At 43.9% G+C, this 27,803-nt stretch overlaps 1 protein-coding gene across 1 annotated transcript in view; it reads right to left on the bottom strand.

Moving 5' to 3' along the window:
• NHS (NHS actin remodeling regulator) overlaps positions 1-27,024 on the bottom strand; it is a 363,220-nt gene extending 336,196 nt beyond the window's left edge. Inside the window, exon 1 of the mRNA XM_055122696.1 lies at positions 26,478-27,024. Coding sequence (XP_054978671.1) covers positions 26,478-27,024 — 547 coding nt within the window. The remainder of the gene's footprint in view (positions 1-26,477) is intronic.
• Between the last annotated feature and the right edge of the window lie 779 nt (positions 27,025-27,803).

Below are 27,803 nucleotides of genomic sequence, written 5' to 3'. Positions count from 1 at the left end.
TGGCTATGCACAGGGGTTAGTCCTGGCTCATGCACTCAGGAATTACTCCTGGCGGTGCTTGGGCGACCATATGGGATTCTGGATTCGAAACCAGGTCAGCCGCATGCAAGGCAAACGCCCTACCCGCTGTGCTATTGCTCCAGCCCCCTCAACAAACCTTAATATAATGACACAGAAAAAGGAGCCTGCTCCAGTTCTCCTGAAAACTAATCCCACCTATTCAACTTTCCTCTTATATTTCCCTCCTACTCCCTGGAATGGTACCCAGAAATCAGTGTATATAAGTCATGGAAGTATTGTGGCATTCATTTTTTCTAAGTCTTCTTCCAAACCTTCCATGATTCTGACTTGAAGGTGAGAATTTGTTTCACATGAATAAAAACAAGTTGGACCCTCTAACAGTAATGTCCACACTATGTGGTAATTAGCTGTTAACTTACGTGTCTGTTTCACTGAACTGTGAGCAACCAAACTATACAGACAGCTCTTCCTCTTGCAATTCCTTCTCTGACCCCAGTGATTGCTACACGCTCCTCACAAAGCATTCACTCAACGAAAACCATGTGAGTGGACATTTGGACAAATGGAGAGATGGACAGATGGATGGAATGAAGAATAAATGATCATACAATGAGATATTATTACATAATAAATGAATAAACAAATGACATAAATAAATATGAGGGGTCTTTTGCAATATTTCAAAGTCAGAATGATTTTTAGCCTCCTCCCTGAGCTGAGGGTAGGGGCCCCAATAACATTTTTAGCACTGTCAACACAATGAGCAAAATGTCTAAAACAATAGGAACCAATAATTAAAAGAAACTCCAGTTCTTTACTCCAATTTCATATGATTAGTTTCTTTCAAGCGCAGGAATCATCTCTCCCAATGCAACTACTCTGAAGATGCCAGCCGGCCACTCCCAACCCCAGCCCAAAGACTTCCCCTCACCATCATGATAGTTGGCACAGATACCCAACGATTTACTTAGGCTCCATATAAACAGAGCTCTGAAGAACACTCTGCCTCGCTTACTCAGGAATGGTTTTGCCACAAATGAACTTGAAGAAAGCTCACTTCATTGGTCTCCTTTGGCTACATGAGCATGAAGAGCGGTGAACTCCTAGGGCAATTCTGCAGGTTGATAGCAGTATTCTCTGAGCAGGAAGCCCATGGGGAAGTGCACTTGCTCAAACCAGGGATTCTTCCTGTCCTCTTTTAAAGCTTCTGCTTCCTGCTCTAAGTTCTTAATGACTACCTTCCATTTTAAATTGTCTTAGTTTTAAAGGAGGCTAACTTCAACAGTACTGTAAGCCAAAATAATCTGTCCAGAAAGCAGACTGATGAATTTAATATCCTTTACTTTTTTAAGGTCAAGAAATGAGTATAAAATGACTATGAAATGCAATCATGAACAAAAATAGAACTATATCCAGGGCATTGGTATAACATCACTGGAGTGAAGCAATAAGTGGGATATTTGGTGGCCTTTTGAGTTTAAAGAGGTAAGGTCCTGCTTCACTCTCCTGTTATGCTATTATTTATTAGTTAAGCTATGTGTCTCAATGCATAATGCATTTCCTGCCATAATGTTCATAAGAGTCTTAAAACACTCTGGGTACTCAATAATTACAGAATAGAGTTAGGTATCCTACTTTACAAAATCAGTATGTTTCTAAAAAGTTTTAGGGTATAAATTTGTTATTAATTGGATTCATACATTATTTTAAGACTTTCATCAGTCTTTGTATTCGTAAGTAATTTGTAAAAGCAAAAAGAAGCACTTACCCTCTCCCAAATGACCTATAATCCCACCTGCCAAAGATAACCAGTGTTAACATTCTAGTAGTGATTTTCATGGTTAATGTTCTAGTCAAGTGTTTCTCATGATCAGAAGATAATGAAATCAACTTAGTGGGGTGTGACCAGCATTTAAGGTGATAATGATTGTGGGATTAGGTGTTGGAATATTGAATGCCTATACAAATCATCATGAACAACTTTGCAAGCCACAGTGTTTATATAAAGTGTAGGGGGGAAATATTACATAAGTAGGCCTTACCTATTTCATGTAAATTCCACAATATATTAGCACAGCATTTCTTTAAAAGTTTTATTAATGATAGGTAAGGCATGATTATTACCACAATAAGATCCAAATATAAAATAAAATTTGGGGGGCTGGAGTGTCTCAATGCATAATGCGCAGCAGGAAGGACATTTGCCTAGCATGCAGCCGACCCGGGTTCGATTCCCAGCAGCCCATGTGGTCCCCTGAGCACCGCCAGGGGTAATTCCTGAGTACAAAGCCAGGAGTAACCCCTGTGCATTGCCAGGTGTGACCCAAAAAGAAAAAAAAATTATGCAATGTACTTTAGATTCCAGAGTTGAGAACTTACTTATGTAAATAAGAATAAACAGTTTTCATATACTGTATTAAAGGATTTTATTTTCCTTATTTACATAGGTTAAAATCATATAGTAATCACAAATTAGCTCTGACTGATTTGTTTTCTGATAATTCCATTTGCCATTTCTTAAAGTTTTGTTGGGACAAGTAATATAAAGTAAATTTGTTATGTGCCTAATGAGACAGGTTGGAGATAGGAGGGAAAATGGGGACACTGGTGGTGAAGGTCACACTGGTGGTGTTGGAACACTAAATGTCTGACAATCAAATGAACAACTTTGTAAATCATGGTGTTTTTAATTAAAAATAAAGGGGAAAATTGAAAAAAAGGAAAAGTGAAACAAAAGAAAGGAGAAAATAAGAGAAATAGAACTGAAATAAAATAGAGTGTGTTAGGGATGGATATGATAAGACAAAACAGTAAAGAAAAGAAAAATAAATATATCAGAATGTATCACATAGAGAAAAGTAGCATTTTTATAAAACTAGTATTCATCTACATGTAAAACTAATATATCATGATCAAATAATGCTTTAAATACTGAGTTGAGGACTATCCTTTCAGATATTTTCCTTATATTCTTACACCTTACAGTATTTCTTCTTACAGTATTTCACTGTATACATGTTTTCTTAGCCAACTTTCTATTGTCAATCATTTTGGATATTTTCAACACTTCTTAATTATAAGAAACACTGAGGTATCTCTACATTATTTTATTTTACTTTCACTCAGTTTCCTAGGTTAAATTCTGAAGTAAAATCTCTATCATAGTCTTTTGGTGTGTATTAATTTTATAAAGTGAATTAGATTCCATAAAATTTTATCTTTCTGGGTTTTTTGAGAACTTAAAGTTCCATCTGCAGTCTTTAAAGATAATTTTATGCCAATCCTAACCTCATTTCTACCCCAAACTTGACCATTATATTTTTTTCCATCTTGACTTACTTGGATAAACGGGGAAAAAAATGCAATCAATTTTTCATTTGGATTGCTCAGTTATCTGCATTGAGGTCATCCACATTTAATTTACACCAGCATTCAAGTGATACAATAAATTACAGGGTAGTGACCACTGAGGCAGAAAAGACGCAAGTGTATCCTTACCGTGGTCTTTGGGTTCACATAGCAAAGGCCTTGATAAATAAAATGATTCCCGTTATAGCAAATGACATTTTATAGAGTCAAAGTTTCCTAAAAATAATTACTGAACAACTAGTTAACTCTAGCCAGATATACAGCCACCATCATGCCCAATTACACACATTAATATTCTACAACCACATGCCTGTTCAAGGCACACAGCAAATCTGTCCTGACTCCTGGGCTTTTTTATCCAGAAATTCTTCTGAGCATCCAATATCCCACCTGAACAGTGTCCTCTGTCTTTCCTTTCTTTCTTCTTTCCCCATCCGTGAGAGGCAAAAGGCTGACAAGGGCAATTACATGGTAGTGGCAGGAAAAAAAACCATGCACACAGGGAGGAGTTGGCTAGAAGAATAGATGGAATACCACAACTGAAGACAGGACTACATATGAAGCACAGAGGAGAGAGTCTATTTCCTAGTCTACCAGAAGAATATCATAATGTTTCCATCTCTGAAACTGAGGGGCTTGTGAAACACCCTGAGAGATTTCTAGCAAGAATCATAACAAATGTTAGATTAGAGGGGGCTGTATGTGTGGGCAGACATGCATGTGTGCATGCAAATTGTCTTGATGTCTGCCTGAACATGTTTGGAAAATGCCCTTGATAACACCAGTCATCTAAGGTGAAAATTCTGTCATCTTCTCCGAACGGGGACAGAGCTGGCTACAGGGGAAAAAAATCAGAGGGCGGAACAAAAATAAACTCTAGGTGGTGGTCTAAGCTGTACCCAGCAGATGAGAAAGGCAACTTGAGACAAGCAGTGGAATCAAGCAAGAGTTGCTTACCAGGCCCTCAAAGTCAGTCTTGATTTTTAAGGCCTCTCAGTCTACATAGAGCTCTTTTTCATGTCACACCTGGTGAGTAAAGAAAAGCATATTCTTCCCCCTCCCACCACCTACCAGCAACTCATGACTTCACAGACCTGTCTCACTAGGATTACAGTTTTTAAAAACTGAAAGTCAATTACATAGTCACCTCCACATTAGAAGAAAATCTGGGTTAATGGTCCAAAGCAGCACTCTCATGGAAAACTCAGCTCATCTCTCCTCTAGTGAGGCAAAGGAATGAAGCTAAGAATAGTGATGCTAAAACTGTGTTTGTATTCATCACAAAACCTCACTTTTAAAGACCCAACTTTGTGTCACTCAGCTATAGGGTCTCCTGGAAGCTTCTAAGAACCATCTTTCAAAGCTTGGCTCTGTGGTGCAATGGATAGCCACTGGACTTCCAGACAGAACCCTCTTTCAGACTTAACTGTAAAGACTTTCCATCTCACCCCACCTAAAGAGAATCAAGAGTTCCATCTAAACACACGGTAGGGGCTTTGGGGGCTTAAAGATGTTTCAGATACTCCCTTCGATGATTGATGGGACAGTCTCAGACGAAAACAGTCACCCCCTCAATTCTCCTATCACCATTTCTAACCTGTTTGTGTGGTTGCAGGGGAGAGGGGAGAGGAGAGGAAGCTGCATCTCTCAGAATCCTGGACTTCAAACATCATCAAAGGAGTCTGAGAAGCTGTGCCTGTGTCAGAGATTTGAAAGGAAGTTCTGTGGGAAATTCTACACTTTGCCTTAGGTCTTCTCAATGCCCCAGAACCCATACGTTACATGAGGTCAGAGTTGCTGCTTTGTGGACCTGAACTTGAGCCACAAGAAAAAACCCTCTGAGGGAGATTAAAAGGCCATACCTTCTTTGTCTACTGCCCCTCTCAGAAAACATTCAGCTTTGCCTAAATTTGACATAAAACCTCAATAGTAGGGACAACTCAAGAAGGCGATTCAACTTCAGTTAGCTCGAAAGTCAATCCACAAGTCCTTCCCCTCCTTCATTGCCTCCCCAAGGAAAGGAAGTCATCTGAAAATCCAAAAGGATTCTCCTCTCATAGAGGATAAGCCAAAGCAGCGCCAAAGATTCCAGTGTCAAACTCCAGGAACACAGTTAACAAGGTATTTGCAACGTGGCTTTGAGACATTCTGAGAAGCAATAGGCCCCAGGACTATGCTCTCGTTTTAAATGAAGGCCAAAGTTCCTGTCCATGTTTCCTCATTTCTCATACCCAAACTTTACCATTCTGGATCACTGATGATTTTCATTATAGAAAAACTGGACAAAACTTCTGTTTGGTCTAGAAGTCAAAGGACAGTAAAAATGAACAACAGTCAATGTCATAGCTTTGACAGATCTTATTGAGGGAGGAAGCATGAAACTATCAATCAAGGATTTTTTTTCCCAACACAAATATATAGGTACAGTCACCAAAAGATGTTGGGATCAAGTAGGATATTGACAACATTATTATTCAACAGAGCCCAGACTAGAAATTACCCAAATGACATCAAGAGGAGAATTTTAAAAATTAATTATACTATGGTTCTAGTAAAGAATGATATCACTGTATCACTGTATCACTGTCATCCCGTTGTTCACCGACTGGCTTGAGCGGGCGCCAGTAACATCTCCATTTGTCCCTGTCACGTGCTACTCTAGCTCAATGGCGTATTGAGGGCTCTTTCAGGATCAAGGGAATGAGGACCATCGTTGTTACTGTTTTTGGCATATCGAGTACACCACGGGTAGTTTGCCAGGCTCTGCCGTTTGGGCAGGATACACTTGGTAGCTATACAGCAATGAAAATAAACTAATGTTAGCTGCATACAACAATGTGAATTGGTCATATAAATCTAAATATGAGCCAAAAGCATCCAACTACCCAAAAATACATAAAATAAAATAATTTTTAAATTAAAATAAATTTTAAAAACATGTTTATACCATATACAGGGGCATGGGTGAATCGTGGGGACATTGGTGGTGGTGAAATAAGGCAACTATGTACGTCAAGACCACAAATGTCAGCGTTATTGTTAACATATAACCTTAAACATAATACATAAAACAAGTAAATAAAAATCACACAAAATGTGATTTGAGAACAAGCTAAAACAATCCATACTGATCAAAGTTAGGAAATGGAAACCCATGAAGAGAAGCAAGAGGTAAGACTGAAGAGTGTCACCTGAAGTTTTCAGGAGCTGGGGCTGGAGCAATAGCACAGCAGGTGGGGTATTTGCCTTGTACACGGCCGACCCGGGTTCAATTCCCAGCATCCCATATGGTCCCCTGAGCACTGGCAGGAGTAACCCCTGTGCAACGCAAGGTGTGACCCAAAAAGCAAAAAAAAAGAAAGTTTTCAGGAGCAGGGCTATGGCTCAAGTGGTAAATCACATACAAGTGTCGCATGCTTGAGGCCCTATGTTCAATTCCCAGCACCACCTGGTCCCTTGAGCACTGTAGAGTGTGACCAGCAGTCCCTGAGCACCACTGGGAGTGGCCCCAACAAAGAAAAGAAAGCTTAACAAATATGTATACAAATAATCCTTCATACAATGGTTAAGAGTACTGAAATCACTCACATTAAAAACTATATACATAACTTGGTGTGTGTCTCTGTGTGTGTAGTGTGTGTGGTGCCAGGGATAGAACCCAGGGCTTCACTTGCGAAAGGCACACACTCTTCCCGAGAGCTACATCCGAAGTCCACATCTAACTTTTGGCTTATCCAAAACCTGACTAGTATAGGCTTGCTGTTGATCAGAGGCCTCACTGGTAATAGTCAATGAACACATCTTTTTTATGCTATATGCATTCTTTCTGTAAAGTAAGCTAGAGAAAAGAAATGCTATGTAGAGGAGAAAACACATTTATAGTGCTAGATTGCACTTAAGTGTATATTATCTGTTTATATAAGGAAACCCATATATAAGTGAACCCCTGCGGTTCAAATATGTGTTGTTCCAGGGTCACCTGTGTCTCACTTATTAGTATGGGGAGCAGGAAAAAGATAAAATTCTTCTACTTTCAGATAGCAACATTTTTTTAGAAGTTGGAATTCTGTAATTGCATCTTTCCTTTCATCTGCTTACTCATGAAGAGATGTAACACAGCTCTTGCCACACGTAAACTGTGCTCCTTAGCAAAACTCCTGTACTTTAGCATCTCTTTCTCCATGCAGAATACCAACTAGCTCAGAGTGCTTTCCTCGGATGTGATTCTCAAGAAAACCAGTTTCTCCTGGCTGCACTCTACTTCCATATCAGGTCAGCTAATGACTATATCAAACATTCCCTAAATAAAAGTTTGGTTTTCCCTTCACCTGAAATTCAACTGGGTGTTGGCACAGAGCCTCGTATTTGCTGATTCAGGGCTAACCCAGGTTCCTTCCTTCTGGTTGCCCTGCCTGCCATCCCTAAGGGCCTTAAGGTCTTCTGCTACAACCAACAGATTCGAGAAGGAACAGACTGGTAAGGATTGCACAGGACCTTTAATAGGTCCATCCTAGAGTGGTGAATGACTCCATCACACTCCATTACATGGAATTCATCCATATAGTCTAATTTAGATGCAAAGGAGGCTGGAAATAGATGTGCCTAGGAAGGAAAGAGTTGGTAAATACCTTAGGCATTTCCTGTCATGGTCTTCCCTGTTTTATCATCTCTTCTCTTTTTGCTAGCTGTTTTCACCTAATGTTTTATACAGAGTAGAAGACAGAACCCTGGCTTTGCCATTAGAAGAGAAGATAGAGAAAATCCCAGAAAACAAGGGCTTGGTTGATTGCATACCATACCTCTTCCGCAATGGCACATATTCTCGGCCAGGCCACTACCTCCTCGGTAGGAATCCATACTCATTGAGAATGTGGCTGCAATGGCAGATGAATACTAAATTGTTCTCAGATAGCTCCAACTCCACCATACAAGTGACGTCAGCCCGAAAGCGTAGTGGCATTCATCTGTCCTCATTTCATACTGGAATGTTTACACAGAGGAGCCATGGGGAATGAATCTTAGCCATTTTCATTTTTATTTCTTACCTAAACCGACTGACAGTAATAATGATAAGATAAAAACAAAAATAGCACCAGTGCCATCCTTTTATGCCCTCTTACTGTGGATTCTATGTATGAGTCACAAACGGCTAACACAGTCCATGGATTGATTAGTTCATCTTCCTAACAATTCTACGCAGTGAGTATAGTAGCATCCTCTGTCCTTCAGATGAGTAAATTAAGGCACAAGGACTATAACTCTGTCCAAAGGTCACACAGCTGGCAAGTGGTGGGACTAAGAGAATCAAATGCCCAAATATAATTTAACTAGAAAGGTGATGGGGTTAAGCATGCAGCCTATGATTATAACAAAATCCCAGTCCCTCAGTGTGCAAACTTTGACGCCAAGTTTCCAAAGTGCAAGGCTTGATCCCACCAAGCTGATCAGGACAGAGGAAAACATACAGGGCAACATGGTGAGAAAAAAGTGGAGAAGTAAAGGAGGCAGTATTTGTTTTATAATTTTCCTTCTCATTCATTAGTCATTAACACCTTTGCATTGACACAAATCCATTTAGTAAACAGAAAAAGGCTTATATATTCAAAACACAGATTGGACAAAAGTAAAAACATGAGACCTAGGCAGCAACCACTGAAACTTTATAATGTACCTGACAAAGTGACAGTAGGGAAAAGAGTGATGGTCGGGTTGGGGAGAGAACCTGGGAACACAGGTGAAGGGGAATTGACACCAGTGGAGGGGTTAGTGTTGAATTATTGTATGTCTAAAACTAAACAATCAGTAACTTTGCAAATCATGGTTTTTTAATAAAATTTTTTAAATAAAAATAAATAAAGAAAATTATAATAAAGAACACACAAAAGGGCTTCAAACTTACAAACCAATGCTCTTAATAGCCTGCCCCACTCATTGTCTGGAAACAAAAACATTTGTAAGTGAACCTCATTTCTCACTTTGTTTCTCTCTTTCTCATCATTCTTAGAGATTTCCTTCTAAGGATGTGGGGTAAAGGGTTAAAATGAAGCCCCACAAGCAGCAAACTTACACAATATATTTTCACTCCTGCAATTGGATTAGTTTTAATTAGCAAAGCCTAAAACTTTGCCAGATGAGCGCTAGTGACAGCTGATACTTGAGCAGGTCTCCGACATCTCTTCTCTCACACTGAAGGCATTTAACTCAGGTGAAACTAAAAAAAAAAACCTTCCAGGGCACCATTTCCAAGGTCTCTTCTTGATTTTCCCACTTTCCTCTACATCACCCCAAATTTTGATGCACTCATTTCTCCTGTTTGTAAAACAAAAGGCTCCATGTTTTCTCACATGGAAAAGGATGTCCATGGTATTTATTCATGTTACCCTTTTTTCTTTTCTCCCTTGAAGTTAATCTCTAGGATCAAACTTTCAATAGCCAGGCGCCATCTTGCAATTGAAGTACTTTGGTCGGGGGAGGGGCAATGGTGTAGCTGTGGCAGCAGAACTGTGATGCGAAATTTAAAAAGAAAATACAGCTTTACTTGCATTGTTAAAATATAAATACAGACTTGCGGAACAGAATCCAGATGCACGCTGGAGAGAAACATAAATATTGATATTATATTCTAATGAAAAATATGTCTCATTGGCTGTCAGCCTTCCTCAAAGTCACTAGCTCCTTCCTCCTGTCAATGACTCGTGTTCAAAACCAAGAGTAGCTGAACTCTTGACAACGGTTTCTTAAGCCACAGAACTACGAGCACTGAAAAATGAATCAAATTTTAAACAACATCTGGAGCCTCTGAAGCAAGATTCTTTTCCTTGTCCCAAACTAGGTCCTCCCTAAAGCTTGGCAGTCACATCCCAACTTGACGGGACCAAAATAAGGACACCCCACTTTTCCAAGTTGGCTTGGGGATCTCATACATGTAATTGCCAATTTTTCATCTGGTTCTACTGGAAAGCCCAGCAGCTCCTGTGCAATCAATTTTGTTCCATGCTCTAATTGGTACAAAATCCCAGGGGAGGGCTGGAGGGCTAGTGCAAAGGGTAAGGCACTTGTCTTGCATGTGCTGACCCTGAGCACCACCAGGAATGAATGATCCCTGAGCACAGAGCCAGGCGTAAACCTCAGCACAACTGGAAGTAGCCAAGTATTCCCTCCACCAAAAAAAAAGCCCCCAAGGGAGAGTTTGATGGCAGTATATCAGAATTCAAATGTTGCTTTCCTTCCTCAAAAATTTTCTTCCTGTTGGAAAGTTCACACTGGTGGTGGGATTGAGGTTGAAATATTATATGCCTAAAAAGCAAATAAAAAACCCTTCCTATTTTAGTGAGGAAAAAGCATCTTAACAGGGCTGTGGATTACACAGGTGGACACAGGTATTAATGACTCCTCATCGAAACCTGCAGAACTTACAGCAATGAAGCTATGCCTTTTCATATATATACATATATATATATATATATATATATATCACAGAAGAGCCTGGCAAGCTCCCCGTGGCATATTCAATATGCCAAATACAGTAACAAATAACAGCTCTCATTCCCCTGACCCTGAAAAGAGCCTTCAATCGTTGGGAAAAACGAGTAAGGAGAGGCTGCTAAAATCTCAGGGCTAGGACAAATGGAGACGTTACTGGTGCCCGCTCGAGTAAATCAATGAACAATGGGATGACAGTTATACAGTGATACATATATATATTAATTATCACTGTATCACTGTCATCCCTTGCTCATTGATTTGCTTCAGCGGGCACCAGTAACATCTCCATTGTGAGACTTGTTACTGTTTTTGGTATACTGAATACACCACAGGTAGGTTGTCAGGCTCCAACGTGCGGGCGAGATACTCTTGGTAGCTTGCTGGGCTCTTCGAGAAAGACAAAGGAATTGAACCCAGGTCAGCTGCATGCAAGTCAAACGCCCTACCCGCTGTTCTATCACTCAAGCCCATATTAATTATAACACCTATTAAATTTTTCCAAGACAGCAAAACAGAACAAGATTAATCAAGACTCTAGAAGTGCCTACCTTCTCAACATTCAGAACAAGCAATAGCCTCTGAGCATCACTAGGTGTGTCCCACCCCACCCAACTCCCCAAAAAAGATCTTGGCCAGAGAGCTAGTGAAACAGGCTGAGTGCAATCCCTGGCAATGCAAAATATGGTCTCCTCAAATCCCCCAAAGAAGTTGCCTAATCAAAAACATTTAGACACACATGTGAGAATTTGCTTCTGTTCATCCTAGAAGGAGCACAATACATTATATCATGGATGCCTTTGGCAGAAGTTAGGAAGGCTTTCCTTTCCAATATTGTGCTCTTCTGTATGGTCTTAATTTGTTCTAGACATAAAATAGAATTTGTCATCAAATCTAAGTTGAATCTAACTACTTCCCTAACTGCCATCAAACCACTGCCATATCTCACCAAGATCACTGCAATGGACTCCTACATGACCTCCTTCCTTCCGTCCCTGCCTCTCCCATAGCTTCTTCTCCACTCAATGTCAAAATGATTCAGTTACTCCTGGATTCAAGCCTTCCATCCAACAGTCCTCATTTCACTCTGAATACAAGGCACGTCTGCTAGAAGCTTGATGAACCACCTTCCACTCTGCCATCTTGGTCTCCTCTCCTCCCATCTCCTCCTGGCTCACTCACATCTGCCACACTGATCTCTTGCCCAACTCTCCACCATACTGGGTATAATCTCACCTCAGGGATTTCTCTATAACTCTGCTTCCCTCTGCTGTAACACTCTTCCTCCAACTTTCTAGATCATTAACTCTCTCACTTCTTTTCTATCTTCCCTCAAAAGCTACTCCCTCACTCTATGAGGACTATCTGACCATCCCATTTAATAAAATGGAGGATCCTTTTCAATTTTATGCATGGTTCTCACCCTGTTCTGATATTCTTAGAACACTTTGCACCGCTGAACTTGCTTTCAACCTCCTTAAATACTACAGGGTTCTTGATGATGCTTTCTCTCTCCGCTATAAATTCTTTGTAACATTTTATTCCGTGATTAAATGAAAATGTTTATAACAGTGACTGGTATATAAAGTATATATCTGCATCATAAGATTAATTATGATTTTTTAAAATTTCTACATATCTTCACAAAAATTGTCACAAGGGAATTATAAATCTTTTTTTACGTTTTAAAATTATTTTTAATTTTTTAATTGAATTACCTGAGCTGCAGTTACAAAGCTTTCATGTTTAAGTTTCAGTCATACAATGATTGAACACCCATCTCTCCACCAGTGTACATTTTCCATCACCAATGTGCCCTGTATCCCTCTCCCTCCCCGTCGCACCTCTCCCCCTGCCTCTTTGGCAGACAATTTACTTCCTACACTCTCTTTACTTATGGGCATTATGATTTGAAATACAGATAATGAGAGGACAACATGTTTGGTCATTTATCCACTTTCAGCACACATCTCCCATCCCGAGTGATCTCTCTAACCACCATTGACTAAGTGATCCCTTCTCTATCCCAGCTGCCTTCTCCCTCAGCTCATAAGTCAGGCTTCCAACCTTGGAGCAATCTTCTTAGCCCTTGTCTCTACTGTCCTTGGGTGTTAGTCTCATATTATGGTGTTTTATGGGAACTAGAAATCTTAATGGTCATCTATGACTATGAAGAGGGACATAGCATTTCTTGTGAGCTGTTTTCTTACCCCTGATCCAGCATTTCACAGATTTAGGCAGATATTTTCACGTTGGAAAAAAATTAACACATGTCTAGCACTCTGTATAATCCAAGTATAGGCCCAGTAAAATAACAGTTAAGGGGCTCTTTTAACTGTGCACCAGGCACATCTCTTAGTACCTATGTACCTTGACTCCTTATGTCCTATTGATGCTGATGCTTTATTTTCATCACACTTTTATAATATTGGAGGGAAAAAGGAATAGTCAATATAGTACACAGAGTTATATAGCCTTGAAGGAGTGCAGTCACAATTTTATCTCTTGATTTCTGCCTTTAGAGACCACATTCTAACATACATTTTCTGGCTTCCTAACAATTAGCTAAATACACTTAATCAACCTAACAAACTAAACCTCACTAATTCCAAGCCTTTGCTTAAGTAATAGAGAACAAGGACATAACATTCTCATCAGGGACCCTAAAAGAAAGGAAGACAGAAGCCTCCGATACTCATCCTTTTACAAACAAACACTTTGGAATCAGAGAAATAAACTCTAGCACCCAGAGAATTGCTGTGAAGTCCAATGTTGCAAGGCAAAACACCAAAGCAAATTCTCTAAAGTAAATTCTTTATCCATTTTATACAAGAAATGGAAATGACCCCTCTGATTGCTGTGAGTGGGTCCATTTTGAGCCAGAATAACCTCATTTCCCTCTTGAGTAGGGTTATTAGACTGAGAGATCAAAGGAATGCTACAGACATATGGCATCTTGATTTCAGCAAACCATCAGACAATCGCTCATGATGACAGATCTTGTGGGCAAGGTGGAGAAATGTGGTTTGAATGTGAAGGTGGGGGAGCATTGATGGCTGCTGCAAAAAAATAGTACCCAAGGAATATTGATTAGTAGACATCAACTTGGAGGGATTTTACTAGTACTGCCTGCCAATAGACGCCAGACGTGAGTCCATATGGACAATCATTTTATCGAAAATGTGGGTGATGGACTAGAATCACATTTATGATATCTGCAGAGAGCAAAATGCTGTGGGCAGGAGCTGACACACTGAATCAAGATTTTAAACCATCACTGCTGATTGGAAATGAAAGAGAAAAGCAAGCAAGATTCAATTTAACAGAGACAATGGGGAATCTTGTGAAATTTGAGTTCAAAAAGACTTACTGCACCAATGAAATGGGGGAAACCTCATGTGAGAAAACTATCATCACCAGAAGGGAAAGGGTATCTGTAGTGCCATAAGAATACCTAATGCATCAACAGTGGAGTGCAATGATTAAAACAACAAACAGCACCTTAATCCTAGTAGAGCATACATTTAAAGGAAGGTATGACTCTTCCCACAAGCTCAGGCCAAGCCTCACGCATGAGTGAAATCCCACGGAACCCAGATGATGCAGAACTTTGTGATCTTGGACTCTGGGCTGAATGGGACCTGGGAGCAGAGATCCTTTGACTGCTTCACCCAGTCTCTGGCAATCCGGGGGTCACACCCATAAGCCACCTCCTACCAGCACCAGATAATCTCCTCATCGGCCACCCTCCAGAACTCACAGCTGCTTCTCCCGGAAGGGAGCATAAAATGAGGCCCACATAACCATGCCACTGGACTCCACGCCAGGCTGTTCTCACTCGGGGTGTCCTAGAGGGCGCCCTCCCCGCCCCAAGGGACCCAGCCCTGACAGCCGACCTCTACTACCCAATCGCCGCCACACTCCAGGCTGCTTTACACACGCTCGGGCTGAGCCTCACACAAGTGGACATATTCCTGGATCAGGTGGCCACTTTGCGGCCATGCGCCACATCATCTTGGAGGGAAATATATATATATATATATATATATATATATATATATATATATCTGCCTCTCAGAGAGTCCGGCAAACTACCGAGAGTATCCCGCCCACACGGCAGAGCCTGGCAATTTCCCTGTGGTGTTTTCAATATGCCAAAAACAGTAACAATAACAGGTATCATTGCCCTGACCCTGAAAGAAGCCTCCAATCATTGGGAAAGACAAGTAAGGAGAGGCTTCTGAAATCTCAGGGCTGGAGGGGGAGTGGTAGGGGGTGGGTACGCTGGGGGTCTTGGTGGTGGAACATGTGCACTGGTGAAGGGATGGGTGTTTGATCATAGTATGACTGAGACTTGGTCCTAAATACCCTGTAACTGTTCTCACAGTGACTCAATTTAAAAATAAATAAATTCCCATCAGATAAGGGGTTGATATCAATGGTATATAAAGCACTGGTTGAGCTCTACAAGAAGAAAACATCCAACCCCATCAAAAAATGGGGCAAAGAAATGAACAGAAACTTTACCAAGGAAGAAATACGAATGGCCAAAAGGCACATGAAAAAGTGCTCTACATCACTAATCATCAGAGAGATGCAGATCAAAACAACCATGAGATACCACCTCACACCACAGAGACTAGCACACATCCAAAAGAACAAAAGCAACCGCTGTTGGAGAGGATGTGGGGAGAAAGGGACCCTTCTTCACTGCTGGTGGGAATGCCGACTGGTTCAGCCCTTCTGGAAAACAATTTGGACGACTCTCAAAAAATTAGATATTGAATTCCCATTTGACCCAGCAATACCACTGCTGGGAATATATCCCAGAGAGGCAAAAAAGTACAATCGAAACAACATCTGCACATGTATGTTCATCGCAGCACTGTTTACAATAGCCAGAATCTGGAAAAAACCCGAATGCCCCAGAACGGATGACTGGTTGAGGAAACTTTGGTACATCTATACAATGGAATACTATGCAGCTGTTAGAAAAAAGGAGGTCAAGAATTTTGTAGTCAAGTGGATGGGCATGAAAAGTTTCATGCTGAGTGAAATGAGTCAGAAAGAGAGAGACAGACATAGAAAGATTGCACTCATCTATGGTATATAGAATAACAGAGTGGGAGACTAACACCCAAGAACTGTAGAAATAAGTACCAGGAGGTTGACTCCATGGCTTCGAGGCTGGCCTCACGTTCCGGGGAAAGGTCAACTCAGAGAAGCGATCACCAACTACATTGTAGTCGAAGGCCATGTGGGGGAAGGGAGTTGCGGGCTGAATGAGGGCTAGAGACTGAGCACAGAGGCCACTCAACACCTTTATTGCAAACCACAACAGCTAATTAGAGAGAGAAAACAGAAGGGAATGCCTTGCCACAGTGGCAGGGTGGGGTGGGGGGGAGATGGGATTGGGGAGGGTGGGAGGGACACTGGGTTTACGGGTGGTGGAGAATGGGCACTGGTGAAGGGATGGGTTCCCAAACTTTGTATGAGGGAAGTATAAGCACAAAAGTGTATAAATCTGTAACTGTACCCTCACGGTGATTCTCTAATTAAAAATAAATAAATTAAAAAAATAAAAATAAAAAATAAAATAAATAAAATAATAAAAATAAATAAATTATTAAAATAAAATAAAATAAAATCTCAGAGCTAGGACGAATAGAGACATTACTGGCACCCACTTGAGTAAATTGATGAACAATGGGATGACAGTGATACAGTGATACAGTTATGAATCTTTCGATGACCTGCAAGTTTGACAGAAGTGATCAAGGTGGGAAGTAATGGGAAACTTGGCATCATGAGACATGTTTGAGGGAACTAAAGTTATTTTACATGGGATGAAGGCAGTTTAAAAGGGACTATACTGGCAAAAGATATCCTGAAACAGAGGTTATAAGCAGATTCCACATGGTTCCAGACACCAGCATTAGGAACAGAAGACTGATATTACAGAAAGACTGATTAAGTATCAATGTAAATAATTACTTCTGAGACTAGGAACTATAAAGCAATAATGTTGTGTGGGAGAAGGCTGCTTCTCACTCAAAGGAACGGAAATGGTTATAGGCATTTGGGAGATCTTTAACTACCCTGAGGGGCCAAAGCAATAGTATAGGGGGTAAGGCATTTGTCTTGCACATGACCAAACCAGCTTCAATCTCCAGCATCCCATATGGTCCCCCAAACACCACCAGGCGTAGTTCCTGAGTGCAGAGCCAGGAGTAACCCCTGAGCATCACCAGTTGTGATCAAAAAGGCAAAAAAAGTGCCACCGTGAATGGGAAGTCACATTTAATGTTTGCTAAGGTCATTCCCAATTCCCTAGATACCCATATACTTCTTTAACTTTTGTCAAATTAATTTTATTCTTGGTTAATTTCACTTAGAAAACTTTAGGCACTTCATCATTAAAGAATGTTTTCAACATATGGATGCCCAGATTCATATTTGAATTTTCAAACCTTCTAATTAATTATGGATTGAAGGTAGAATATTCATGTCAAAACAAATGTTAAGCCTGATTATCTTGGTCATTCACAGAGATGGTCTCTGCCAATTGTGAACCTGCAGTCTTAGAGGGAGACTCTCCAAAACCTATTTCTAAAAAGTTAGCCCTTTGAGTCAGAATTTTATAATCAGAAACCATTCCTACCTCATTATTTTTCCTGTTCATTTATCATCAAGACATGATTCACATAAAACTCTAGCTGTAAAAAGAACTCTCAGGAATTTTTGATCAATGCTTTGTCCAAGCAAGTTCCTTCCATGATTTTTAATAGAATGTCTCACAAAAGTCTTGTGTCTCATAATTTTTATGAAATTAAAAGAAACGGGATGGTCAAAACTAAATTCTAACTAAGTTTTAAATGGCCCTTGTCCCTAAAATTTCAAAGCATCGAAGGAGTCATTTCATATGCCATTGAAATTTAAAGGTGTTGCCATTAAAGGCAGACTAGAGACTAAAGATGTTTCTGAGGGCTTATATAGAATTTACACTTTCCTGATAGCACTGTATGCAAGAGGTCTCCACAAACAGGAAGAAAGAAATCTTTATTGTTACCATCTTAGCAATAGAATCTCCAGGATTTCCTGAGTAAAGTGGTTCAGGGATTTTGATTTAAAATCCCAATCCCATACCACTAGAAAAGCAAAAAAAAAGTGTTGCTGTTACTAGTTATGAGGAAAATACAACCATGCATTATTAACCTTTGAAAAATTTCTTTCTCCTTGGTTGTTCTGTGATGGGTTTAAAAGTAGCTTTCACTGGAGCTGTTAGGATCTCATAACGCCTCAGAGAAGCTCCCATACCAGAGCCAGAAAACCTAACTATACTTACTAAAACTTCCTCTCAAACACATTAATCAGACTGCAAACGGTTTTATATTATAGAAATAAAAGAAAGGCAAGGAAAAGGACCATCCTTCCCCAAACAGAATGACTAGTGTAGCCATATCAACTTCAAATGATCTATTCACCCATTTTTCACTCCCTAGTATCTTTCTGGAATTAAGAATTTCTGTGTCTGATCAACTGAAATTATGCCTCTCAAATAGAACACCTAAGGCTATCCCTGGCCCCATCATAGGATGATAAAAAGTACTTTCAAAGGCTGGCCAGTGTAACAGTTAGGAACTGAAGGCATATGTCATCATCATCATAGACTTGAGTTCCTTCTATGCCCCTCTTCACCACTGAAGCATTGAAGATCTCCTGTGCCAACAGAGAGATTAAAACTTATTTATAGACCCACTATAGTTTCTGGGAGGGACTGGGCATGTGGCTAATACAATAGTGTGAGGAAAAGGACTGAGAAATATCACATTTATGTACTTCCAGCAAAGGTCTTTACCCACAAAGTTCAAAGATTAGACAGATTTTTTAGGTCAGGATCCCCCAGGCCCCTATGAATGCAAGAGCAAATTCAAGCACATTAGTTCATATGGAAGGTTACTCCAGGAACCATAGAGCAATGAGAGAGAAAGGAAGACAAAGGACACGTAGTTGTGTTATCCAACACATCACCCACGTAGGTAACTGGAGCTAAATCCGATGAATGAATTCTGGCAGCTGGTGTAGAACATGCCTCAGAGTTCTCTCATGCATAGGGCAAGGAAACCAGGGCATTCATTCACCAACACCCCATTCATCACTGGTTGAATACAACTTAAGAAGCATTAACTAGCTGGCACTTCTGACTTTTCCTATGTGCAAGGCCAAACATGGCCCATTAGCCAGAAAGAAAAAAAAAAAAAACCTTAGATAGAGTCACAAGAGTTTGCGGTTAGAAGCCTTCAACATGAAGTTTGGGCTGAAGGAATATAGACAGAGTGCCAGAACTATCTGTTGTACAAAATAAGAAAAGGTATCATGCGCAGAGTGCTACAAACGTGTGAGTAGGGGAGGTGGTGGGCAAGGAATCTGATTCCACTATACAGAAAAAAATGATGTGTCAGCCAAGCATCAAAGCAAAAAGCAATTGGTCAGTGAAAAAAAACTTCTATTAAATAGAGTAATATATACACAGGAATAAAGAACAAGCAACTCTGATGAGTTGGGAAACACCCAGTAGTATAGTACGGCTGACATATAGAACTGGATTGGGGTAGAAGATGCAGAAGACAACAGGAGACAATGGATAATAGAGCAAGAGATGAAGCTTGTCAGGTGGATAAGATATAGAAAATAGCTCCATTTTAATATAGAAATTCCCTGTATTTGTGTGGCAAGTCAAGAGCGTAAAGTGCAATCCTTGGAATCATAGCATGTGAACCAAGACCTGGATCCTAATTCTAATGCATTTTAACTGCTTGTATTTGCAGTTACTAACCTTAGTGAAACAGTAAAGTCACAGTAAAGCAAAAAATGAGGGAACTTCTCTCATAGCTTTATCGTGAAAAATGAGATATTGTGATTCATATAAATACCTTAGTACAGCATAAATACATAGCTGAATTCAATAAATTTTAACTTAAAAATTAAATCAATATACTCAGTAAATGACAGAGGTGTCAGTGTGGAGCAATAAGGAAATAATGGTTGGTGCTTTCAATAAGTGGCAATGTGTTAATTGAGCATCCACATGGAAAAAAGGTTATCGTGACCCTTACTAAAAGCCGTTAACAACTATCAATCCCATAATAGTCATCTAAAAAACAAAGGTTAAACAAAAAACTTCTAAAACATAGGTGTGTATCTTTATAACCTCAGGGTCAATGAAGAATTTGTTTAAGAACAACATAATACCGAAGTCATTTCCATAAATAAAATGATCGATATGGGCAAGGGGAGGTAATATAGAAATTAAGGTGCTTGCCTTGATCCGCTGACCTAAGTTGACCCCTAAACCTCATATGGTCCCATGAGCCTCGTCAGGGGTCAATTCTGAGTGCAGAGCCAGAAATAACCCCTGAGTACCACTGAGTGTGATGCAATACCCAAAAAGGATCGATAAACTAAACTACATAAAAGTAAGAACCAAAAGATAACACTAAGAAAGTAAAAAAGCAAGTGATAGGGTTAGAGGGTGTATTTGTAATACCTATAGCTCCCAATGACTCATATTTACAATATATAAAGAACTTGTGAGGAGAGAGGCACTTGCTTTGCATCTGGCCAAGCCCAATTTGATCTCTGGCACCACATATGGTCCCTTGATTCCTGGCAGGAGTGATCACCAAGCACAGAATCAGCAATAAGTCCTGAGTACCATTTGGTGTGAACTCCATGCCTCCCCCTGCAAAAAACCTCCAACATAAGATTTAAAGAACTACTACAAAACAATAGGAAAATATTTAAAGAACCATATTGAAAAATGAGCAAAGTCCTTGAACAGGTAATTCACAGAAGATAATATCCATATAGTCAATGCATATATGAAAAGGTTCTCAATCTCAAGCCACCAGAGAAACACAAATTAAAATCAAAATGACATCTTTTTTTTTTACCCAACCACCAGAGTAGATACAATTAAAAGAAGAATATCAGTGCTGGTAAAGATGTAAAGAAACTAGAACTTCCATGTATTTCTGAGAGTGTAAATTGGTAAAAACAAGTTAAGAAATTGTTAAGACAGTAGCTTCTAAAGCCAAATATATCCATCCCTTTTGATCCAACAATTCCATTTTAGATCTATTACCAAACATGTGTGTATATATCAACTTATCTAAAGACATATAAAAATAAGTAGCACTAAGATGGACACAACCCAGAGGTCCATCATCAGATGAGATTAAAAAATATATGGTTTAGGGGGCTGGAGCGATAGCACAGTGGGTAGGGCATTTGCCTTGCACGCGGATGACCCGGGTTCGAATCCCAGCATCCCATATGGTCCCCTGAGCACCGCCAGTAGTAATTCCTGAGTGCAGAGCCAGCCAGGAGTAACCCCTGAGCATCGCCGGGTGTGACCCAGAAAGCTATATATATACCCACAATGGAATTTATTCATAGTGAGAATGAAAAATGTATGCAACAATATGGAAAATCTTCCAAACATAACACTGGCTGAAAATGCTAACACTAAAAATATTCCTGAAATGGGTGATACCTTCACTGGAACAATTCAGGCTGGAGCAAAGCCTGGGGGGAAGTGGGGTTTCCGTTTGTTTGCTTAAAGAAAGTATGCTTCCAGGGGAATACTGGGTACATTTTTTTTCTCAAAGAAGTGTGAAGGTCAAATAAATTTGGGAAACTCCAATCTAGGTTACATGAGTTATTTATTTATTTGAGTTTGGGGCCACACATGACTGTGCTTAGAGCTTACTCCTGGCTCTACGCTTCGGTCTTGGGAGACCATATGGGGTATAAGAAACTGAACCTGGATCAGCTGCAAGCATGGCAGGCATTTTAGCCCTTATACTATCTCTCAGACCCCTATAAGAGTTATTATGATAACTCTTAGAGTTCATGATCTCATTCTTTCTGTAGGAATATTAAATATCAACACATAATTGACTTTAAAACTTAGTTGCTGGGGTGGGAATGCCAACTGGTCCAGCCTTTTTGGAAACAATGTGGACATTCCTCAAAAAAACTAGAAATTGAGCTATCATAAGACCCAGCAATACTTCAGGAAATATGCTCTAGAGCTCCTAAAAGCCCCTGAAGAAAATCCATCTGCACTTCTATGTTCATTACAGCACTATTCACAATAGCCAGAATCTGGAAATAATCCAAGTGCCAAAGAACAGATGACTAGATAAAGAAACTATGGTAAATCTACACAATGGAATACTACGCAGCCACCAGGAAGAAATGAAGTCAGGAAATTTGCTTATAAATGGATGGACATGGAAAGTATCATGCTAAGTGAAGTGAGTCAAAGGGAGGGGGGCAGAGAGACTGATTTTACTCATTTGTGGAATATATAAAAACATAGTATGAAACTAATACCCAAAGACAGTAGAACTAAGTGCCAGAAGGACTATTCCATGGTTGGAAGCTTGCCATAAGTGGGCAGGAGGGACAGAGGGCAGTTGGAACAGAGAAGGGATCACTATGACAACGAAAGTTGGAAATGATCACTCTGGACAAGAACTCAGTGCTGAAAGGAGGTAAAGCGATATACAAGATAACCTTTTGGTACCTATATTGCAAACCACAATGCCTAAATAGAAAGAGAGAGAGTGAGAGAAAGAGACAAAGAAGAAAAGTGCCTGTCATATAAGCAGGCTAGTGGAGTGCAGGGGGGAAGAAGGGAAACTGGTGACATTGGTGGTGGAAAATGTACACTGGTGAAGGGATGGGTGTTGGGACATTGTATGACTGAAATAAAATCATGAACAACTTTATAACTGGGTATCTCACAGTGATTCAATGAAAAAGAGCGGAAAAGCCAAAGATTTCTTTCAGATTCCCCACATAAAAAACTCACCGCAGTAGCACAAATGACATTAAAATGTCTAAGGATGAAAAGCTTGGGGTCGAGACCCATGAAGTAATTTGAAAATCTCAGGTTTTAGTGACTGAATGAATAACTGAGCTCACTTCAGGTTTATGACCAGAAATCTCAGAAGGCTCTCAACACAGTCACGTAATCTCTCTATACTTCCTAAAGGCATCCATGTTCCCTCCCTTGACACAACATTAACACCTTGCCTTCTCTCCTCACATTTCCAACACTCTCAGCTGATGACCTCACAGGTATATTTCACAGAGAAAATATATGGAATCCGACTAGATGCCCCAGCCCACCACCAACTTTACCAGCTTACCTGCCTATATCTTCCTTATTCCCTTCAGCTCCCGTGGATAAAATACTGCTCTAAACCCTTTTCTCTCAACTTCTCCTGATCTTGGTTCTTTCCCCAGCATCACCAATTTCCCCGTCTCTGTGTGAAATCCAATATGCCTAAATAGCAATGCCATTTAAGAAACTCTCCTTTGAGCCTAGTCTTTTCTTTCTTCTTTTTTTTTCTTCCTCTTTCTTTGTTTTTTTTTTTGTTTTGTTAGGTTTTGTTTTTTGGACCACACCCAGCTGTGCTCAGAGAGTTTACTCCTGGCTCTGTGCTAAGGGGCCATTCATGCAAAGGATCATATGCTGTGCTGGAGACTGATTCCCGTTGACTATATGCAAGACAAGCACCCTCCCCACTGTACTCTCTCTTGGCCCAGGCCCAGTCGTAATCACCGACGCCAGTCACACTATCTATCTGACCTCCCAGCCTCCAGATCTGCCTCCAGAAAGACTTCGCTAAAACTTCGTCAGATCAAATCATTCCTGAAAATACCACCATTACCAAATCCTAGCCTGTTCCAGGGGCAACAGGAAGTAGCTGTGCCAACTGAAGCCACATGCAGATGGCCTGGGGAAAGAAGACCCGGATGGGAGGATTAAATAGGAGCCGGGTGCGGGTGGGGGTGTCGAGGCATCCAGACACCCAGGAAGAGTGAGCAAAATGAAAGTGCGCTGCTTGCAGACTGCTTCCGAAAATCACTAGACCTTGAGCAGAGGGAAGTGTTTAATGTAGCAGATGCCACAGATGTCCTACCAACAGCCCCCAGGCCTCCTCATGGGAGCCATGCAGATGTTTCTGTACATACCACAGGTTTGCATCTCTGCCTGGCCCTCAGAGCTGACTGAGCTTACACCCGGGGCACCTGGTAGCAAGGGAGTCGAGGTTCCAGGTGCTCCTTTCCATCAGTGAGGGATATGAGTTGGTGGCTATCCAGTGCAGCGTCCTCATTTCTCAGTGGAACTCCTCACAGTGCTCATCGGCTCACACTGCTCGCGAGAGACCATACCTGCCTGCATGTGGCCTCTCTTCCTTCTCGGTGTTAGTTCCTCACTTTCTCTCTGCGCTTCCTGGGAGCCCCTCTCAAAGAAACTATTTGCACAGAAATCCCTGTCTCTGCCCTTGCATCCTGGGCAAGTAAAGGAAACCCATGCCATTGTGCTTTTCCTCTCAAAGAGAATGCCTTTCGTGGCCTGGATCAAGAACAATGCCAGGGGCTGGAGAGATAGCACAGCGGGTAGGGCGTTTGCCTTGCACGCGGCCAACCCGGGTTCAAATCCCAGCATCCCATATGGTCCCCTGAGTACGGCCAGGGGTAATTCCTGAGTGCAGAGCCAGGAGTAACCCCTGTGCATCGCCAGGTGTGACCCAAAAAGCCAAAAAAAAAAAAAAGAACAATGCCATCCTAAATGGATGTGAACCAGAGAAGACGGACATCAGGACAGAGAGTGCGGTGATACAGCTTTTTCCTTAAATATAAAATTAAATTAAGCCCATCCCGGGTATTACATTAGCCCCTGCTTTATTTACTCTAGCATAAACAGGCCTAGAGTAAGATATTCACCAACTGTGTTCACACCTCACAAGATCCTATTACCTTTTAGTTTGAATTCCAGATAGGACTTGAAAGGACTGTTAGATTCCAAGTAGGTACCTGCCAGAATGCCCTCTAAAGAAGGCAGATTTTGCTCCAACACTTGAGCAACTTGACTTTCACTGCTGTCTAGGTCTCTGTCTCTCTCTTTCTCCCCAAGCGACTGCCCCCCCCACACACACACCCTCTCACACACAGGCACACGGGAAATGTATGCAGCGCTCAATAGTCTGCAAAACTTCCCTCCAGTTCTTTTGAAGTTGAATCACCACTCGCCCAACCGCACTCCCCAGATATCAGCGCTGTTGAAAGTGAAGGGCCTGTCCCCGCTGTGTGGTTTGGGGTAAAAAGGAGGCAGGATTAAAGCGCTCATTTCAAGTCCCAGAAGTAAAATACGACTTGGCCTACGGCAGTCCTAATTCTTTCCAGAACTCATCCCCCGGAATTGCCCTTTTAAGCAACCAGTCATTAACCCAACTCTGGGTCTTTTATAGCTGCGAAAAACGATCGCGCACATCATTTATTCATTACGCTTATTATTATTGTTATTGCAGAAAAGCAGCGAATTCCCGGGGCGGAGTTCAAACGGGTTTTCGAAGGGGTGGGAGGAGAACGCGCGGGTGGGGAGGGTGGACGAGGAGGCCGGGCTGGGCGGCGGGCAGAGGTGTCCGGAAATCCCCGGGGAAGGTGCCACCATATCGCTCCCAGGCCCGTGCGCTCCTCGGCCACCCCGCCGTGCACGGGGTGCAGCTGCGGCAGCAACCCGGGAAGCTTCTTATGTAAGTCAAAGCCGCTGACATCACCTTCGCCACGAGCGTCGCAGCCGGACTAGGCGCCAAAAGACAGCCTAGTGCCCGCCTAGTGCCCCCGCCCACCGTCCGGGCCAGTTCCTAACTGATCCCGCTGCCCCCCGTTTGCAGGGGATCCTCCAGAGCGCCGCTCCGAAGACTAGTGACACAATGGCATTTACTGGGAGCCCGTGGGGTGTCGCAAGAGTGAAGTTGACGGATAGCGAAGATGCCCCCGGGTCCTTCACACGCTGCTCGCTTTGGATGAGTGGGAGGGGGCCGCCTTGAGGAGCGCTGGGACAGGAAGGATGCCCAGGCGTCCTTCGACCATCCCGGGGCCCGGGACACTCCTCCCTCCACGCCCCTGTCCCAGGCCTCTCCGCGCAAGGTTGAGGCGAGAACACTTCAGAGTTCACTCCAGGAGGCCAGCGGGGCCGCGCCACGCCGCACCCAAACGCCGCACAAGTTGCGAGCCTGGCGCAGCCTCTGAGGTCACCGTAAGAGTGACTAAAGTGCCACAGCGCGGCGGATGCTCTCGAAGGGCACTCGGCTCAGACTCCTGGAGCCCCCCAGCGCCACCCCAACACGCCCCGGGGTTCGGGGGTGCGGGGGATGAGCGGACTAGGCGCCGGCTTACTGGCAGCCACTGGAGTTGCACCCACACTCCGCCCACCGGGGAGGCACAGGGCAGGCTAGCCGCGATGACAGCACCCCCGACCCCCCAGCCTCCAGTGTCCCCGCGGACGCTCCCTCCCAGCCCGCAACAGTCTGGGAGTCCCAAGGTCGCCCCCCTCGAACTTTTCTCACACCCCCCCTCCTCTGCGCCCACCCCGAACTCCCACCTGAAGTCCCCGTGCCCCGAGGGTTGGGAGGGTCCCCAGGGACGGGAGGCCGGAGCAGGGGCGAGCTGCATTGGGATTGCGGCGCCCGGGGAGGGCGCGAGGGTGCGGCGGCGGGCGGGCCGCGGGCGCGGGTACTCACGCACTGCCTCCTGCTTGGGGTCCAGCGTGCCCAGGACGCGCTGCACTCCGCCCAGCTTGCCCTGCAGCGCCCAGACGCGACGGTGGGTGAGCTGGATGTCACTCTCGAGCTCCTGGAAGAGGCTGCACGCGTGCCGGGCCACGTCCGAGAGCTGCCGGAGGACGCGGGCCAGCGCGGCGTTGCTGACCGCGCACAGGTCCAGCATGAGCAGCACGGCCGCCGCCGCCGCCGAGGACGCCTCGCCGCCGGCCGCCGCGGACGCCGCCTCCGGGATCCCCGCCGCGCTCTCGCCCTCCTCGTCCTCGCCGGACACCTCTTCGGGCTGCGGCCGGGGCGGCTCGGCGGGCGGCGGCGCGGGGGGCGCGCGGTCCTGCTCCTCGGGCCCCGGCGCCACGGCCTCGTCCCGTCGGCCCGGAGGCTGCAGGGGCGGCGGCGGCGGCGGCGGCGGCTCGGCGCGGTCTCCGCTCGCGTCCTCCTCCGGGCCGGGCGCCGGGCGCCGCTGCCGGCACAGCCACTGCGGCTCCACGATCCGCTTGGCGAAAGGCATCCCGCGCCGGCCGGGCCGCGACTTCGGGGGGTGTCCTGCAAGCGCCCCTGGCGATCGGGCGGCCGGGCGCGCCCACCTGGGCGGCGGGGAACGGGCGCGACGCTGGCGACGGCGCGAGCGGCCGGGCGGGCTCGGCGGGGGGCGCGGGCGCTCACCTGGCGGCCGCCCGGTCCCCGCCCTCCGCGCAGGTCCCCGGGCACGGGATGGCACGCGCGGCCCGCGGGGCTCGGCTCACTCGCTGCCGACCTGGGGCCGGCCCAGCTCCATCCTCTCGGGCCCCGCCGCCGCCGCCGCCGCCGGAGGAAGGTGTGTGCGCGCGCGTGTGTGCCCGGGTGCGAGTGTGCGCGCGCCGCAGTTTGAAAGTGCCCCGGCCTGTGCCCGCGCGCCCCTGGCCGCCCCGGGAGCCACTGCGCCCCGGGATCTCGCCCTGCCTCTCTCTGCGCGGCGTGGAGCTTTCGGGAAGGCGCTCGGAAAACCCGGAGCGAGGAATCCGCCTCCAGCCCAGGCGCGGGAGGCGGCGTGGGGGTGGCGGGGCGGGCGCGGGGGGGCGGGGGGAGGGAGGCCGGGGTGAGGGGGGCGCAGCGCCCTGTGCGGCCGCTGGGAGTCACTGGTGGCCTCGCCGCCGTGTGGCGACCGACGACACCGCCTCGCCACCCGGGGCGGGGGGTGGGGGTGGTGGGGAGGGCGTGTGGGCGGGGGTCTGGGTTGAGCGGGTCAGCGTGGTGGGGGCGGGGAGGCTTCCCGCTGGGGTTGGGGATGTGGGTTGGAAGCTCAGAGGC

This window comes from Sorex araneus, chromosome X, assembly GCF_027595985.1.
Source record: "Sorex araneus isolate mSorAra2 chromosome X, mSorAra2.pri, whole genome shotgun sequence".
NCBI lineage: Eukaryota > Metazoa > Chordata > Mammalia > Eulipotyphla > Soricidae > Sorex > Sorex araneus.
Note: the sequence above shows the minus strand (reverse complement) of the source record. Positions and strands in the feature narration are given on the sequence as shown.